The sequence below is a fragment of the Oncorhynchus masou genome, chromosome 13 (assembly GCF_036934945.1).
Source record: "Oncorhynchus masou masou isolate Uvic2021 chromosome 13, UVic_Omas_1.1, whole genome shotgun sequence".
In the NCBI taxonomy this organism is placed as follows: domain Eukaryota; kingdom Metazoa; phylum Chordata; class Actinopteri; order Salmoniformes; family Salmonidae; genus Oncorhynchus; species Oncorhynchus masou.
The window spans coordinates 68141036-68158118 of record NC_088224.1 but is presented as its reverse complement, the minus strand read 5'-3'; the positions used below and the strand labels follow the sequence as shown (position 1 = coordinate 68158118).

Sequence of the window (17083 nt, the reverse complement as noted above, 5' to 3'; positions counted from 1 at the left end):
CGTCCCAAACGGCACCCAAGTAGTGCACTATATAGGGAATAGGGTGCTGTTTGGGATGCAACCTCAGTCATGTTAGTAAGCTTCTTCAAACAGCAGTCTAAGAAGGCCACAGGTGAAAGAAACCAGGAGAGGGTTGCAAACCTGTTCTCCCCAGCTATAGCGATGATGTGAGGCTTCTTGCTGTTCAGAAACTTCTTCAGGGTTTCAATATCGTGGATCTAAAGGTATGGTAGGACAAATATTACAATATTTACTACAAATATGGTCAACAATGGATGGTAAGGTTATCTGAGCTTCTTCAAAACTCTTGCTCTGTGTCCCAAATGGACCCTATTCCCTACAGAGTGCACTACTTCTTTCCGGAGCCCTATGGTATGAAAAAAAAAGTATGAAAATGTATGCACTCACTACACTAATTGTAAGTCGCTCTGGATAAGAGCGTCTGCTAAATGAGTAACATGTAAATGGGTGCCATTTAGGACTCACACTTGGTTTGGTTTTATATATACCTTTTTCTCCCTTTCATCCTCCCTCCATGCGTTCCTCCTCTTCAGGAAGTAAGGAAGCCTGAGGAAATCCCCCACCTCTCCGTCACCATTCACCAGGGCACAGAACACTGGGGTGTCTCTGTAGACAGACAGAGGTTTGCAGTGAATAATAACTATGTCATAAACATAGAGTTCCTATTAAATTTCTCGAGGGGTTATGTCATAAACCCTCAATGTTCCAGAATGGGGTGAAAATGGTAGCCATATTGGCCATGGAGAAATCCAAACCAGTCTAATACGAATGAATGGCAGTAGAGGCATACTTTGGAAAACAAAAGTAAGGAAAACAAAAGTAAGGCATGTGATATTTAAAAACTTGTGTAATAGAATTATTGTTAACCCAAAATATTTTCATATATTCATACAGTTTTATACACATTTTCTGTATAAATAGCCTCTAAAATATATGCAAACAGACTGTAATTGTCAAACATTTTGTTTTCTTGGAAAGCTTTGAGTGCTATTATACTGATACAATATCAGTACTTGTTGCATTTAATACTTGACGAAGTTCTATCATCAACTGATTTAGCTAGTGTATGGCTGTGGATTGACTGCATAGATGCAGTAAAGAGGTCAATGGAACTCAACCAAAAGATGCCATCGGGAAAAGATCCTGAATCTCCTCATTGCCCTCCAGCAAAATTAGACTACATTTAGGCTATTGTTTATACGTGTCATGGTCACCAATCAACTGCATTACAGTTAAAAAGACTGACTAACACCACTTCTCTGTGCAAGCTATGCGGCAGGTAGCCTAGTGGTTAGAGAGCTGGACTAGTAACCGAAAGGTTGCAAGATCGAATCCCAAGGTTGACAAGGTGAAAATCTGTCATTTGGCCCCTGAACAAGGCAGTTAACCCACTGTTCCTAGGCCGTCATTGAAAATAAGAATTTGTTCTAAACTGACTTGCCTAGTTAAATAAAGAATTTAAAAAATGCTACCAGCTTATACAAAGGGAGTTAGCATAGCAGTCACTTAATACTTCTAAACCTGAGAAGGAACTACATCTAAATGTTATGCAGTGAAAACAGCCAAATATATCCAAATTGGACTTTAGTAACCATATTGTGGGCCAGACTTGACAAATATCCATTTTGATTGATCAGATTTGTGGAATGTGCGCCAATCCTGTGTCCTTCTATCCCCCACGGTCTGCGTTCCATCGACCTCTTACCACATCTATTGATTGAATGGAATGTTGGCATATTGGCAGTTCATTTGAGACAGTTAGAGAGACCCTATTCCCTATATGGTGCACTACTTTTGCCCAGAGGCACATAGGGTCTAGTCAAAAGTTGTGCACGACATAGGGACTAGGGTGAAATTTGGGACACAAACAAAGTGAAGTCAGAGACAGTGTGCAGTACTCTACCTGCTGGATGAGAAGGCCACTCCCAGCACGCGAATCCCTTTGCCGTGGGCCTCAGACATGAGCTCCTCATCCTCCTCCTCCACTTGTTGGTCAGGCCGATAGGGCGCCACCTTCAGCCAGTTATACAGCTTCCTGCTGCAGGCCTGAGGGGCGGGCAACCACTATCACAACACTGTAGCAGGCTCAACATACATCAATGCTCTGAGCCGCCTGCTTTGGAAAGTCAATACCAGAATAAGAAAATAAGTCATCAATACCACAGTATCAATGACGTCACATCAAAGTAAAGATAAGAAGAAGTTTAAATGTTGAGGTAATGTCTTCACAATATATCACAATAGATGTTGCTGCAGAAGATGTATCCTTGGGTGTGTGTGCGTGTGAGGGGGAAGCGGGGGGGAGGAGTACCTTGATGATGTTCTCCTTTGCTTCTGCAATAAGTTTGTTCTTCAGCTCTTTCGCCATCTGCGGGTAAAGGAACTGTTTGAGGGATCGTTCAATGGCCAGAGTGCGCTGTCTGTTCCACTCCTGAACCTGGTGGCTGAACTCATCTCTGTAGTAAAACTGCTTTATCTCTTCATAGTACGCCTGGTCACCTCCGTACCTGCTCAACAAACATAGTGATATCATCGATACTTGACTGATTCAGGACAGTATACATGTAAAAAGAACACATTTTGGAATATGTTATTACATGGTATTAATATGTTATTACATGTTATTAATGGTTATTTCATGATATTAATATGTTATTACACAAGCTCAGAACCTGCGGTGCAAATGGTACCCTACTCCCTACATCAGTGGTTCCCAAACTTTTTATAGTCCCGTACCCCTTCAAACATTCAACCTCCAGCTGTGTACCCCATCTATCACTAGGGTCAGCACACTCTGAAATGTTGTTTTTTGCCATCATTGTAAGCCTGCCACACACACACTATACAATACATTTATTAAACATAAGTTTTTGTCACAATCCGGTTCGTGGGGAGTGACAAAGAGCTCTTATAGGACCAGGGCACAAATAAAAATAATCAATAATTTTGCTCTTTATTTAGCCATCTTACATATAAAACCTTATTTGTTCATCAAAAATGGTGAATAACTCACCACAGGTTAATGAGAAGGGTGTGATTTAAAGGATGCACATAACTGCAATGTTGGGTTGTATTGGAGAGTCTCAGTCTTAAAGCATTTTTCACACATGGTCTGTGACTGTATTTAGTTTTCATGCTACTGAGGGCCGAGAATCCACTCTCACATAGGTATGTGGTTGCAAAGGGCATCAGTGTCTTAACAGCGCTATTTGCCAAGGCAGGATACTCTGAACGCAGCCCTATCCATACATCTGGCAGTGGCTTCAAATTAAATTAAATTTCCACAGAACCGCTTGTTGCAATTTCGATGAGGCTCTCTTGTTCAGATATCGGTAAGTGGACTGGAGGCAGGGAATGAACGGGATAATGAATCCAGTTGTGTGGTCCATTTCGGGAAAGTACCTTCGTAATTGTGCACCCAACTCACTCATGTGCTTTGCTATATCACATTTGACATTGTCCGTAAGCTTGAGTTAATGAGTTAATTTGCACACAAAGAAAACATGATGATGGAAAGACCTGTGTGTTGTCCTTGTTAATGCAGACAGAGAAGAGCTCCAACTTCTTAATCATAGCCTCAATTCTGTCCCGCACATTGAATATAGTTGCGGAGAGTCCCTGTAATCCTAGATTCAGATCATTCAGGCGAGAAAAACATAACCCAGATAGGCCAGTCGTGTGAGAAACTCGTCATCATGCAAGAGGTCAGAAGTGAAAATTAGTAAAGAAAACTTTAAGCTTCTCTCTTGTCAATATTTTGCCCCTTGATAACCAGCGCACTTCTGTATGTTGTAAAAGCGTTATTTGGTCACTGCCATTTTTATTGCATAATGCAGAAAATACGAGCGTTCAGGGGCCTTGCTTTAACAAAGTTAAGCATTTTCACTGTCGTGTTCAAAACGTCTTTCAAGATGTCAGGCATTCCCTTGGCATCATCTCGGTGGATGATGCAGTGTACCCAAGTGGTGTCGGGAGCAACTGCTTGCACATGTGTTACCACTCCACTATGTCTCCCTGTCATGGCTTTTGCGCAATCAGTACAGATACCAACACATCTTGACCACCAATGTCTATTTGATGTCACAAAGCTATCTAGTAATTTTAAAATATCCTCTCCTGTTGTCCTGGTTTCCAGTGGTTTGCAGAAGAGGATGTCTTCCTCAATTGACGCCTCATAAATGTAACAGACATATACCAGGAGCTGTGCCAGGCCCGCCACGTCTGTTGACTCATCCAGCTGTAACGCATAGAATTCACTGGCTTGTATGCGAATCAGTAATTGTTTCAAAACAGTCTCCTGCCATGTCACTGCTGTGTCGTGAAACAGTGTTGTTTGATGTATAGTCTGTATTGTCTGTATAGTTTTTTTTGGCCTTTTCCCCCAGCATTCTACCAGCCATATCTGCGGCAGCAAGAATAATTAAGTCCTCCACAATAGTAGGGGCTTGTCTGTCCTAGCCACTCGGTAGCTCACCATATAAGAAGATTCTAGCCCCTTCTTATTAATGGTATCTGTTGCTTTTATACATGTTTTACTAATCGAAAGTCGTCTTAATTCCCGCTCAAAAAACTCCTGTGGTTTATTTTTCAAATTGGCATGTTTAGTTTCTACATTTCTGTGCAAGAGCAAAGGTTTCCCGTGACAGAGTAATGGTTAATGTGATTGGATGTTAATTATTTGACTAGGCTACCTGTATTTGACATTGTGTTGTTATTTCGAAGAAACACTAGATGGTTTATTTTTATTTTTGGCAGTGAAACGAGGCTACTCAGGCGAGAAAAAAACATCACCCAAACGTATAGCCCTGTTGAAAATCTAAATGGACTGTTTGAAAATGTGAATCACATTTTTATTTGGCTTACCCCCGACGGCATTGCACGTATCCCTGGGAATACCGCCCAACATAAATGCACTAAATTTGACCAGAGCGTAGTGTACTATTTAGTGAATATGGTGCCATTTGGGATGCTGACAATGTAATTAATATGTTATTACACATCGTTATACTAAAAAGCCCTCACCCCTTCACTCCAATCAGGTCAATACAGATGTTTATGGTGAGCAGGCCCTCTTCCTCTGCCTGGAACATCTTGAGGAACTGGTCTCCATTCAGCTCCTTTACAGGCTTGTTTTTCAGATACTTAAAGGAGTAACCATAATGGGCCTCATCCACATCCTACAGGAGAGATTAGACCACATACATGTCTGGTAGAGTACTTCAAACTAGATCACAACATATTAATATATGCACTAACTGTAAGTCACTAAATGACTAAATGTAAAAATACGAGTCAATGAAAAGAACATGTTAGATGTATTTTTTCTATACAGTATGTACTGTGCCATCAGAAAGTATTCATACCCCTTGACTTATTACACATTTTGATGTCTTACAGCCTGAATTCAAAATGTATTAAATTGATTTTGTTTTCCCCTCACCCATCTACACACAATACCCCATAATGACAAAGTGAAAAAAAAAAATGTTTGTTGCAGATATATAAAAAATGAAATACAGAAATATCGCATTCACTTAAGTATTCACACCGATGAGTCAATACTTTGCAGAGGCACTTTGATGGTGATTACAGATTTGAGCCTTCTTGGGTATGTCTGTATCAGCCTTGCACATGTGTATTTGGGGATTTTATCCCATTCTTCCTTGGAGATTTACTCAAGCTCTGTTAAGTTAGATGGGGAATGGCAGTGAACAGCAGTCTTCAACTTTTTCCACAGATTTTCAATGTGAGCTGGGTTTCACATTCTTGTTCTGAAGCCATCAGAGCGTTGCTTTGGCTGTATGCTTGGGGTCATTGTCCTGTTGGAATGTATACTACGTTTCAAAAGTTTGGGGTCAACAATCTGTCATTTGGAGGAATTCATGGCAGAGGTGAGAAGTTTTTGAGTCTCCGGTATCTGGGAGAAAGGTGGCCAGCAAACTGCTTGACTTACGTCAACTCCCGTAGTGAGTTCGCACATTGGCCGCCGAGAATGCCTGAATTCCGGAGTCTCTTTTCAATACTTTTCTGCACGGATTATCTGAGGAGATAAAGGATGAGCTAGCTGCTCGGGAACTGCCGGTGGACCATGACTTCCTTATCACTTTAACCATTAAAATTGATGGACGCTTAAGGGAAAGCAAGAGTGAGTCTGGTCTCGGGCACACTCGTGCACACCGATATGGTGCGTTCCTCTCCTATGGAATCCAGGAGTTTCTGAAGGCAGCTCTTCCGAGAGGAGTCGAAGCCACCCGAGCTCTCTCGTGAATCTTTGACGGGTGACGTCTGGATACGTGAGGGGGATGAGTGGAAGACAGCCTTCAACACAGCCAGTGGACATTATGAGTACCAGGTCATGCCATTTGATCTCACCAACGCCCTCGCTGTTTTCCAGGCTTTGGTCAATGATGTGCTTCGGAACATGCTAAACCGGTTTGTGTTCGTGTACCTTGACAACATCCTGTTTTTTTTCATGTTCTTCATGTCAGACAGGTCCTTCAGCACCTCTTATGCAAATGTATAAAAAAAAATGTTAAACTGAAATACCTTATTTACATAAGTATTCAGACCCTTTGCTATGAGACTCGAAATTGAGCTCAGATGCTTCCTGTTTCTATTGATCATTCTTAAGATGTTTCAACAACTTGATTGGAGTCCACTTATGGTAAATTAAATTGATTGGACATGATTTGGAAAGGAACACACCTGTCTAAATAAGGTCCCACAGTTGACAGTGCATGTAAGAGCAAAAACCAAGCCATTTGGTCAAAGGAATTGTCCATAGAGATGCGAGATAGGATTGTGTCAAGGCACAGATCTGGGGAAGGGTACTAAAACATGTCTGCAACATTGAAGGTCCCCAAGAACACAAGGGCCTCCATCATTCTTAAATGAAAGAAGTTTGGAACCACCAACACTCTTCCTAGAGCTGGCCGCCGAGCCAAACTGAGCAATTGGGGGAGAAGGACCTTGGTCAGGGAGGTGACCAAGAACCCGATGGTCACTCTGACAGAGATCCTGAGTTCCTCTGTGGAGATGGTGATTCTGCTGGAAGGTTCTCCCATCTCTGCAGCACTCTACCAATCAGGCCTTTATGATAGTGGCCAGACGGAAGCCACTCCTCAGTAAAAGGCACGACAGCCCGCTTGGAGTTTGCCAAAATTCACCTAAAGGACTCTCAGACCATGAGAAGCAAGATTATCTGGTCTGATGAAACCAAGTTTGAACTCTTTGGCCTAAATACCAAGCGTCACATCTGGAAGAAACATGGCACCATGACTACGGTGAAGCATGGTGGTGGCAGCATCATGCTGTGGGTATGTTTTTCAGCGGCTCAGGATCGAGGAAAAGATTAACAAAGAGATCCTTGATGAAAACCTGCTCCAGAGCGCTCAGGACCTCAGACTGGGGTGAAGGTTCACCTTCCGACAGGACAACAACCTTAAGCACACAGCCAAGACAATGCAGGAGTGGCTTCAGGACAAGTCTCTGAATGTCCTTTAGCGCCCCAGCCAGAGCCCAGACTTGAACCTGATCAAACATCTTTGGAGAGTGCACTGTAGACAGGTGAGTTTCTTTCTAAATAATAATACAACCAACAAATAAGTGGAGGTAATTGCAGAATAGGGTTGGAAAATTCAAGTAACTTTCACAAATTCCCAGGAATTCCTGGTAGAAGGATAAAGGATTTTTTCCAACTAGGATTTCTGGAAAACCTGGGAATTTTCCGAATGTTTCCGTGATTTTTCAACCCTATTGCAATAGATGGTGTATACCTTCTTTCCCTTCTTGGTGGGTTTGATGTTGATCTTGGCTCTTTCCTGGAACGTCTGTCGGAGCACATGTCTGACTAGAGGTTCCCGGGCGATCTGCATGGCGACCATGTAGCGAGTCCCCTCCAGTACTGCCTCCGCTGTGCTGAACTGGCTGCACAGGCAGAGAGAACATACTATTAGTAGTATTATGGAAGATATAGGTTTGCATCTCAAATGGTGCGACTTGAAATGCAGCCATGTACAAGTTTGCATATTCACCTCTCAACACCAACTCTGTTACTGCTAAAATGGTTGGGTTATCTTAATATTAAAGTGTATTCTGTATACAATGCAATAATGAGTCGCCGGTTAACCTGCAGATGTAGTCCTTAGCCAACTCCATGGGCTCAGCAGGAAACTGCTCCGTCTCGTGACGCTGGTAACTGTCACGTAGGTTTTCTCCAAACTGCTCTGGAGTCAGACCAAACTTCTTGGCCAGGCCATCTGACGAGAGAACCCTTTAAATGGTGGACTCAAAAACCGTTGCAAATACAATTGGCTCGTGATACAGGAAGTGTACTTCGATTAGCAAACTCTGTTAAAGTACACTAGTCACAGTTTTCCAGTCACACATTATTTCGCAAGTTTTTGTATTATCACAAGCTAACTGTATAGACCTGAAGATGTACTGTATAGCACACAAATCTGTCTGTAATAGGTGCTGATAGTGACGCCTACTGGACACACATGATAAAGCACTCACCCAGTCCTGCACACTGGCAGATGCTGTACATATCCCTGCGAGATGCAAGCTTCAGGTCCGGCCCCTTTGACTGCTCCTCTTCTTCCTCTTCCTCCTCCTCTACTTCCTGCTCATTACCTGCGAACAGAATACATGATAATTACTCTGGTGAGGGTAAAGGTGATTTCCCCATCTTACAATATATAATCTAAATCGTACCATCTTCATCTACTTTGATCTTCTTCATCTTTTTCTTGCTGGACCTGGCTGCATTCTGCATCTTTGGAATATCTCGGCCATAGTACAGCAGGAAATGGTTGTAGACGTCGCCCAGTTCATCACTAGACTGGACATCCTTCAACCTTGTCAAAAAACATAATCAGGTATGCATTCAGATACAACAAAGATAATAAAGGTGTCATAACATGACTAGCGTACTGTCCAAGGGGTGTACTTGTACATCAAGTTGCCTCACTACAGAAACAGGAGATGGGCTGTTCTGGCTCAGACAAGGCTTATTTACAAACATGTTTGACATGATAAGCCTTACCTCTCCAAATCTGAAGTGTCTAGTGGTCGAATGCCATCAGCCAGTGGCTTATCTGGGTCAGCTGAGATCTGTTCAAACTGGTATCCCTGCATCTTCTGGAACAGGCGTCTCAGGTTCTGTTTGCGGGTTTTCAGCTGGGTCCACTGAGGAGGAAAGAAAGTCCCACATTAAACAGTAATTAAACAGAGAGAATAAATGAAGGGTTAAAGTTAACCAAAATCCAATGCTACATTATATTACCTTCTCATCCCACTGCCAAACCTTCCACAGATCATTGATATTGAGTTCAGGCTCCACATACTCTTTCCTGTAGAACGCTATAAACGGAACCTAGAGGTGAAACAATGAAGACAGTTGTATTAACTGTGAAAAATGATATGGAAGAACTCAACTTTACCAACAGTGCTAGAAGGACTGTGTAGTACCTCAAAGTGTTGGTTTCTCATGAAATTCAAAGCCTCTTTAATCTTCTGGATGGTGCTGGGGCCTTTTCTGCTGAAAGTAGTGGTTGGACCTCTGTCCAAATAGTCTGCGTTCTCCTGAAAACACAGAATATTAGATATTTTTTTAAAACTAGACTGTAGCATCAGCTTTAACTAATTGTCTTATGATACCTGGTTTCTCATGAAACCATAAAATATCCCCACTCCAGTACCTGCATGGAGATGGTGAGAGTAGAGAAGGCATTCCTATAGATCCACTCAGCCTCCTGTTCCAGCTCATCATCCTCTGCTGGCTTCACACGAGTGGAGCGTAACTAAAAACAACAAGACCACACACATAGAAAGGGGTATGGGCTACAGTAGTGGTATTCAAAGTCAGTGGTATTCAACGTCAGTGGTATTCAACGTCAGTGGTATTCAGTCGGGGTCGCGGGGGAACTACAGTGAAAGAATTAAGAGTATAGATTATTATTTGCCAGCAGCATACCACCCTGCATACCACTGCTGGCTTGCTTCTGAAGCTAAGCAGGGTTGGTCCCGTCAGTTCTGGAATGGGAGACCCGATGCTGCTGGAAGTGGTGTTGGAGGGCCAGTAGGAGGCACTCTTTCCTCTGGTCTAAAAAATATCCTAATGCACCAGCGCAGTGATTGGGGACAATGCCCTGTGTAGGGTGCCGTCTTTCTGATGGGACGTTAAACGGGTGTCCTGACTCTCTGAGGTCATTAAAGATCCCATGGCACTTATCGTAGGGGTGTTAACCCTGGTGTCCTGGCTAAATTCCCAATCTGGCACTCAAAACCATCACGGTCTCCTAATAATCCCCAGTTTACAATTGGGTCATTAATCCCCCTCCTCTCCCCTGTAACTATTCCGCAGGTTGATGCCGCAAAGGAGAATGTGTTCTCAGTCAACTTACCTGATAAAATAACGAATAAATAAAATTGTATGGGACAATATGCAACATTTTTTGAGAAAGATAATTATTATTTATTTATTTTATTTAGTAAATGTATTTATTAGTTGCTTTTCATTTTGATAAGAGATGCAAATGTAATGAATTGAAGGTGATTTGTTTATGTAAAAATCGAAATGTACCGATTTTAAGGTTGCGTCATATTTGGGGTGGGTTCATGCAAAATTATTGTGAAAAAAATGTGGTCCCCAGAAATTCTGGCTGAAGAAATGAAAATGTTTGAATACCACAGGGCTACAGCGTCAAGCCCATAACTGTCATAGGTGAGTTTCAGGTGCTCACGTGTCCCAATGACTATGACTGTGACTGTGCACCCTATTCCCTATATAGTGCACTACTTTTGACCAGAGCCCACAGGGTTCGAGTGCCATTTGGGGCGCACAATATAGAAGTATACACACCTGGAACCTCTCTGGCATGTCAGTGGAGCGGATCTCGTTGTCCTGGTCCGTCATGTGACTGCTCTCCAGCTCGCTAGGCTCATAGATCTCAAAGATACTGCGTCGACCCACCCTCTTCTTGGCCTGCTTCTTGGGCCGGTCCCATGACTCTTCATCTGCATCCTCCTCCTCCTCCTCTGCATCTTCATAGGCTTCAGTGTCAAACTCGGCAAAGTCAAAGTCCCCTCCAAATATCTCTTGGGCCTCCTGAAGGGCTCTGTAAAAAGGCAGTAGTGCTCAGTACTAAATACTGCATGTGAGTACAGATAAACATGCCAGCGCCCCAATGGCACTCTATTATAGTGCCCTACTTTTGACCAGGGCCCATAGGGGAATAGGGTGCCATTTGGGAAACATCTACCATATCAAATTCTATTGCACAAATAGTACTTCTTACTTTCGGGTAAGCTTTCAGGTGGAGGCTACTGCAAATTGAGATCTAAGTGATTAAATTAAATGTCAGAATCACTTACGCATCTGTATATCCTGGCAGCTTCTTCCTCCACTTGGGTTTTTTCAAGGGCTGTCCGTCATCATCCACAATAAAGTCATCGATATCTGAGAAAATGAAAAAAAAAAACCACTATGACAAATATTTTCAAATGGCTAACTCAAAATAACTCGACTGTTTATAGATGAAGAAACTAAAATGTTTCATACCAGACTCTTCATCGTCCTCCTCCTCATCCTCCCCGGGATGCAAAGGCACATCCAATGCCTCACCCTCATCCGCTCCCGTCCCCATGAAGATCTCATCCGCTATCATGTCCTTCTCATGGGCCTCCCTGACATCTTCATCTCCCTCCTCATCCTCATCATCCGACATGTCTCGCAAGCGACGGAACTTTTGCTGTTTATGATAATAAGGAAGGAGTAGAGATATCAGGAAAACATTTTAGTCAATCTACTTTTACGTAGTATTTTTAGAGTGGAACTATGGGACAAGACACGAGACCTCCGCTGTGTGTTATACAACGTCCATGATGACAATTCATTTTGATTGTCATAATGGCATCGGAATATTTACCCTTTTCACTTTTACTCCCAAATTCTCCTCAATGAGATCAATATCATCATCATCCAAGCGGTCGTCAAAGCCTGTAGACAGAAATCCCAAGATACTCAAACACCAAAGGTGATTATTATTGGTATGCATGATTCTGCTGCACACTGTTTGGTGTCACAAATCATGACTGCTTGAATCTGAATGGGCAAAATAGAATCAAAGGGTTTACGACATAGTTTATTCAATGAAGACATAGCCTACAATGTGGCTCGGAAGCAATCACAGTGCAGCCCAGACATGAATAAATACAGAACCAATTTATGAATGAACACTTACTTCTCTTCCTCTTACGGTGTCCAATTTCCTCCCCAGAGTCACTATCACCTTCTTTATCTTTATTCCCTTCTTCCTCATCCTCTTCCTCTCCTTCCCCTTCCTCCACACCATCATCAATCAGACCACAGAGGTTTCCATCTGCATCTTGATCCTCTGTATTCTCCTCTTCCTCCTCCTCATCTAAGTAAGTCACAAATCAAGAAATTGTACATTGTTAACATCGATCTTATTTAGGGTAGTTGTGATGATGATAACTCTGTCAAGGGACATCTTTGAAATAAAATCTAAATGATTCACATGCTGTACAATGAAAAGATTACCATCATTTGCTGCAGCATGCTTCAGTGCCTTTTTCTCTGTGTCCTCTGGACACCCAAATTCCTCCTCAGACTCCTCTGCTTCCCTCTCGATGAAATCCATGTTGAGTGGCTGTTGAAGAGATAATAAACGACATGATTTTCATTAGCTGGTTATGTGTCAAAGAACAGTTTTTGGAAATAATGTTATGGGACAGAATTATTCCATCATTTAAAAACGTTAACCAATTTATTACACCATATTTGACACTTGTTTAAGTATGGCTATGTCATAAGAAAACATTATTGTAAACAATGAAATATTAGGCTACAATAAGCTATGATGATAAGACGCTGCTGTCTGCCATGGCTGACTGGTAGAGATGCAGTAGAACATTATTATACCCAGGGGGCGAAGACATTGCTAGATTTCACAAGGTTTAGCTGGTTAGCTACGATAAAAATGTATATGACTTTGCAAATAAGCAAAGGTAACCGTAGCTATCCAACGGATATCAGGCTGGAGCTGCAGGTAGCATTCTTCTTAGCTACAACATAGCCAACGTTAGCTAGCTTGCATAACAACAATGGAATGATATGGCTACCAAGCTACTGTAGCTAGCATACAGCTGTATTGCCACAAACAGCTGGCTGACTCCCATCGCCCATAACGGTACATACCTATGTGACAGGAGGCAGGACCGGCTCCTTTTTAAGTTGACTGATTAGCAAAGCGTGATATGGAAAATAGATTCATTTCTTAACGACAAAAATGTATTAGCTATCTAGGCGCAAGCAAATTTCCAAGACTGGAATGCAGAAAAATCCCTCAAACTCTAAATGAAGGCGAGGCACGTCACAGATGAACACAGCTCTCCTTGGATTGCAGAGTGCAATTCTTGCATTATACTTTTCAATGTTTTCATGTATTATTTTTCTAGTGTTATGCTATGTAACATAATACATGTTTTTGCATTACTTTTCAATGTCGTCTTTTTGTAATATTTGTGTGTAACATAGAAAATGTTATTCAGTTTAATTGGACCTTGTGTTTACTATATTGTATCAACACCAGCACACAAAATTCACTTGAAATAACTTTATTTTAGAAAACACATTAATTTAAAAAATTATCAAAATACTGATGGAAAATTGCAATAGTGTTGTTACACAATGTCAGTATTATCAGGTTGTATCAGATTGTAAAGGGGCTGCAGTGTAGCCTACATTCATTTTCATGGCAAATCATTTTCGGATCAGACCCAAAATCACAATTCAAAAACTCCACAATCCTACAGCTTTAAGCCAACGTTAAATCTTCTTTGAGATGAACAAGGTGCATCAGATTTCTCCTGCAGGACTGCTCTATGACACTTGCTCCACAGGTCGCATTTGAACATCTCCAATCTAGATATGTAAAGACAGGAGTATGGTAGTTAATATTTGTCAGATTATGGAAAACTTTTCCCCCATTCATTCAAACATTGATGGAAGTGAACAGAGTGTGCAAAGAATACTGAGACAGACAAGTCTCCTACTTACGTGAACATGTGGTGGTGTGCCTAAGACATACGTTACAGCACTGGCAACGTCGACTGCTTCCAAACACTGTAGGAAGGCAGTAGAATTATAACGTACACATTCAAAAACAATCATACAGCCTGTATGCACAGATATCATTATTATTATTATTCACCTTCATACTGTTGTAGGTAGCAGCAGCCTTCTCTGGATGGAGGCTGTGAAGTCGGAAAGCAAATTCTGTTTCCACTATACCAGGAGATATACACTGTTCAGAGGAAAACAGAAACACAGGGTTAGTGACAGTTTTACATTAGATGGCTCTAACGATTACATTGTGCATTAGCTAGATAGATTTGTAAACATCAATGTGGTCTATCATGAGGACACACTGGCCTGATATTGTGGAGTGTTACCAATAATAGAACACCATCGTTTTCAGCAGTGTACTGTTGGTGTACAGTACTCACAATATGACAAATTAGCACAATTCAGTGCTGGGTGGCTATGGACGACTGATCAGCTCATTGACAATAGAATGAAATATTTCTAATAAGAAGACTAAGAATTAATAACTTACCGTGGCTCGAATGTGGGTTTTAGCCTCTCGCAGCTCTTGCCGCAACCCTTCGGTCAGGGCAGTCACAGCATACTTGGTAGCACTATAGAAGTGTGTATCAGCACTGAAAACTACACGATGTCCACTCATACTAGAATAGAAGAAGATACACTATGGTTTGTTCTACCAGTGGATTGTCCAAAGAAAAGCATTCACTGCAACCTGAGTCCAATTACATATCTGAGGTAGAGATAGAGTTGTACTGTACCTGTTTATGTTGATGATGTGTCCATCATCCACCTTCCTCTCCTTCATAGACTGGTATGCCTCTCGTGTGCAGATAGACAATGCAATGACGTTCAGCTGTAAAATACATCCGTTGAATATCAATGTGATATTAAATAATGGACTGAAGAAAGTGTGACGGCCATCACTTGTGTTTTGTTGATAAATAAGGTCAATAACAACACAGAGATTGAAACATACATCAATAACAACAGTTATTAAATGATGGAGAGCATGACACGGGATAGCGAAAATCATGCCTTGCTTTTTGACTGTAAGTCGCTTTGGAATAGAGTGCCTGCTAAATGACAAAAAATCAAAATAGAAGATAAATATGGACAGCATTTGACATAAACACAGAGATCATTGACAGTGACACCTACATCAATCATTGTCCTCCAGCCACCGGTTTTGCCATTCAACAGTGACTCTGAATGGGCCAGGCCAGCATTGTTGATGCAAACATCCACTCCCTGATGGAGAGTCTTGATGGCAGAGAACATGGAAAGGATCTCCTCTTCATTTGAAAGGTCACATTTGTAGGGAACAAGGGTGCCACTGTGCCCAGCGCTCTGACACTCTGCTGCCAGTTTCTAAAATCAAAAGGTAAGATTCCTTCATGCACTATGTTCCATAGGTTAAAACACCATGGTGAAGCCATATGGAAGTCATTCACAAATGTGCTTCATTTGACACATAATATTTTCTATAATATCATATACTACTGTGAGTACTGTGGCACACATCATAAAAGTAATGAAACAGTTTGCAAAGAATACTTCACAATTGGTATAGATCAGGTGCCATGAGACTATGTAGTAATCTATAATAAACCTAAAACGTGTAAAACGTGTGATGCAAACCTTGTGACAGAATGCAGGTGACATGTAAATTATTTATTTGTTGGCCCATATAGGCTACATATGAAATAGTGCAGTAAGTGTTTATTTTGAATTTGTGAAATTGTTTGATGTTATATGAAAGTATAGGGGTTTATGTTTCTAGAACCGTACCGCAATTGATAATCTATTCAGTATTTGACTGTTTAGTTTTCCAGAGCCAATTCGCCCACAACATGTAAGGTCATTGGAGTAAGGCTAGCTCCTTTAGTCCAATATTGGGCTAAGATAGTAGTGCCTAGTGAGCACAGTTCAAAAAGTAGCCACAACAAAAAGGCTACAACACATACATGGCCCCCACCTCTATTTTCTCGACGTTCCTGGCACAGCCGACAACCTTCATGCCGTGCTGGACTAGAGCCTTGCAAATCGCCGCTCCGATTCCAACAGAAGCCCCGGTAACGAGCGCCACTCTACCTTTCCAGCGATCCATAGTCTATCAACACAACTGGATACTGTATTTCCTAAAGTTGTTCAATTGTATACTGTTCTCAAATCTTTCAGGATTTCGCAGAGTATCAGCTACGTTGTATCCACTGATAGGTGCACAAACTCCCTAACTCGTGCCCAATGAAACTCAGGCCAAACCCCTTGTCCCTCCGCACATGATTGAATATTCATAGGATGACTGATTGCTGTTCGAGCCCTTTCCATTTTTATTTTATTTAACCAGGAAAGTCATTTAAGAACAAATTCTTATTTACAATGACAATTAGTCCTTGGATTCGACCCAGGGACTTCAGTGACGCCTATTACACAGAGATGCAGCGCCCTAGACCGCTGCGCAACTCGGGAGTCCTAAAGCCCTTCTCTAGTGAAATGTAGTGTAGTTAGCCGGATACTCTCTCTGTCTGCCAATAAAAAGATGCGTGTTAACTTCAAATACATTTCAGCAGGGGCACAACTTTGGCTTTAGAAGTGGGGAACATAATATTATAATTATTATTTTATCTGGTCAGATAAACACTCCAAACAGCCTACACAGCTGCTCGGTCTCTGCAGGGTCCAAAAGTACACCCCAGCCTTGTTTTGTATCACATTCCAATTATACAACTGAGGGGGACAAAAATGCAATTTTAGAATGTGGGGGATATCTCCCAGTCCCTAGTGAAAGTTAGGTCCCTGCTTCTGTGAACACAGAACCTGGCGGTTTCACAATTTGTGATAGGCCTATATGTATATCCCTTTGCAACAAATTGCTGGTAACTACAGTGCATTCGGCAAGTATTCAAAACCCTTGACTTTTTACACATTTTG

General features: G+C 41.7%; 2 protein-coding genes across 2 annotated transcripts in view; both read right to left on the bottom strand.

Annotated features, from left to right (window-relative positions):
- The window catches only part of LOC135552918 (transcription elongation factor SPT6-like), a 30592-nt gene extending 17180 nt beyond the window's left edge, over positions 1-13412 (bottom strand). The window contains exons 1-20 of the mRNA XM_064984856.1: positions 13244-13412; positions 12587-12695; positions 12267-12446; positions 11952-12022; positions 11585-11774; positions 11398-11482; positions 10886-11141; positions 9723-9824; positions 9493-9606; positions 9308-9397; positions 9068-9210; positions 8737-8879; positions 8539-8655; positions 8150-8279; positions 7797-7947; positions 5044-5198; positions 2333-2528; positions 1925-2067; positions 510-627; positions 142-218 (exon numbers count right to left, since the gene is read on the bottom strand). Of these exons, the coding sequence (XP_064840928.1) occupies positions 142-218; positions 510-627; positions 1925-2067; positions 2333-2528; positions 5044-5198; positions 7797-7947; positions 8150-8279; positions 8539-8655; positions 8737-8879; positions 9068-9210; positions 9308-9397; positions 9493-9606; positions 9723-9824; positions 10886-11141; positions 11398-11482; positions 11585-11774; positions 11952-12022; positions 12267-12446; positions 12587-12686 (2561 nt within the window). The 5' untranslated portion in view covers positions 12687-12695; positions 13244-13412. The remainder of the gene's footprint in view (positions 1-141; positions 219-509; positions 628-1924; positions 2068-2332; positions 2529-5043; positions 5199-7796; positions 7948-8149; positions 8280-8538; positions 8656-8736; positions 8880-9067; positions 9211-9307; positions 9398-9492; positions 9607-9722; positions 9825-10885; positions 11142-11397; positions 11483-11584; positions 11775-11951; positions 12023-12266; positions 12447-12586; positions 12696-13243) is intronic.
- A 234-nt stretch (positions 13413-13646) lies between these two features.
- LOC135552916 (dehydrogenase/reductase SDR family member 11-like) lies at positions 13647-16349 on the bottom strand. Its single transcript, XM_064984855.1, has 7 exons — positions 16128-16349; positions 15311-15520; positions 14911-15005; positions 14664-14793; positions 14259-14351; positions 14105-14170; positions 13647-13969 (listed from the first exon to the last, which is right to left on the bottom strand). The coding sequence occupies exons 1-7, from the start codon at positions 16257-16259 to the stop codon at positions 13928-13930; spliced, it is 768 nt and encodes a 255-aa protein (XP_064840927.1). The 5' UTR covers positions 16260-16349; the 3' UTR covers positions 13647-13927.
- Positions 16350-17083: the final 734 nt, after the last annotated feature.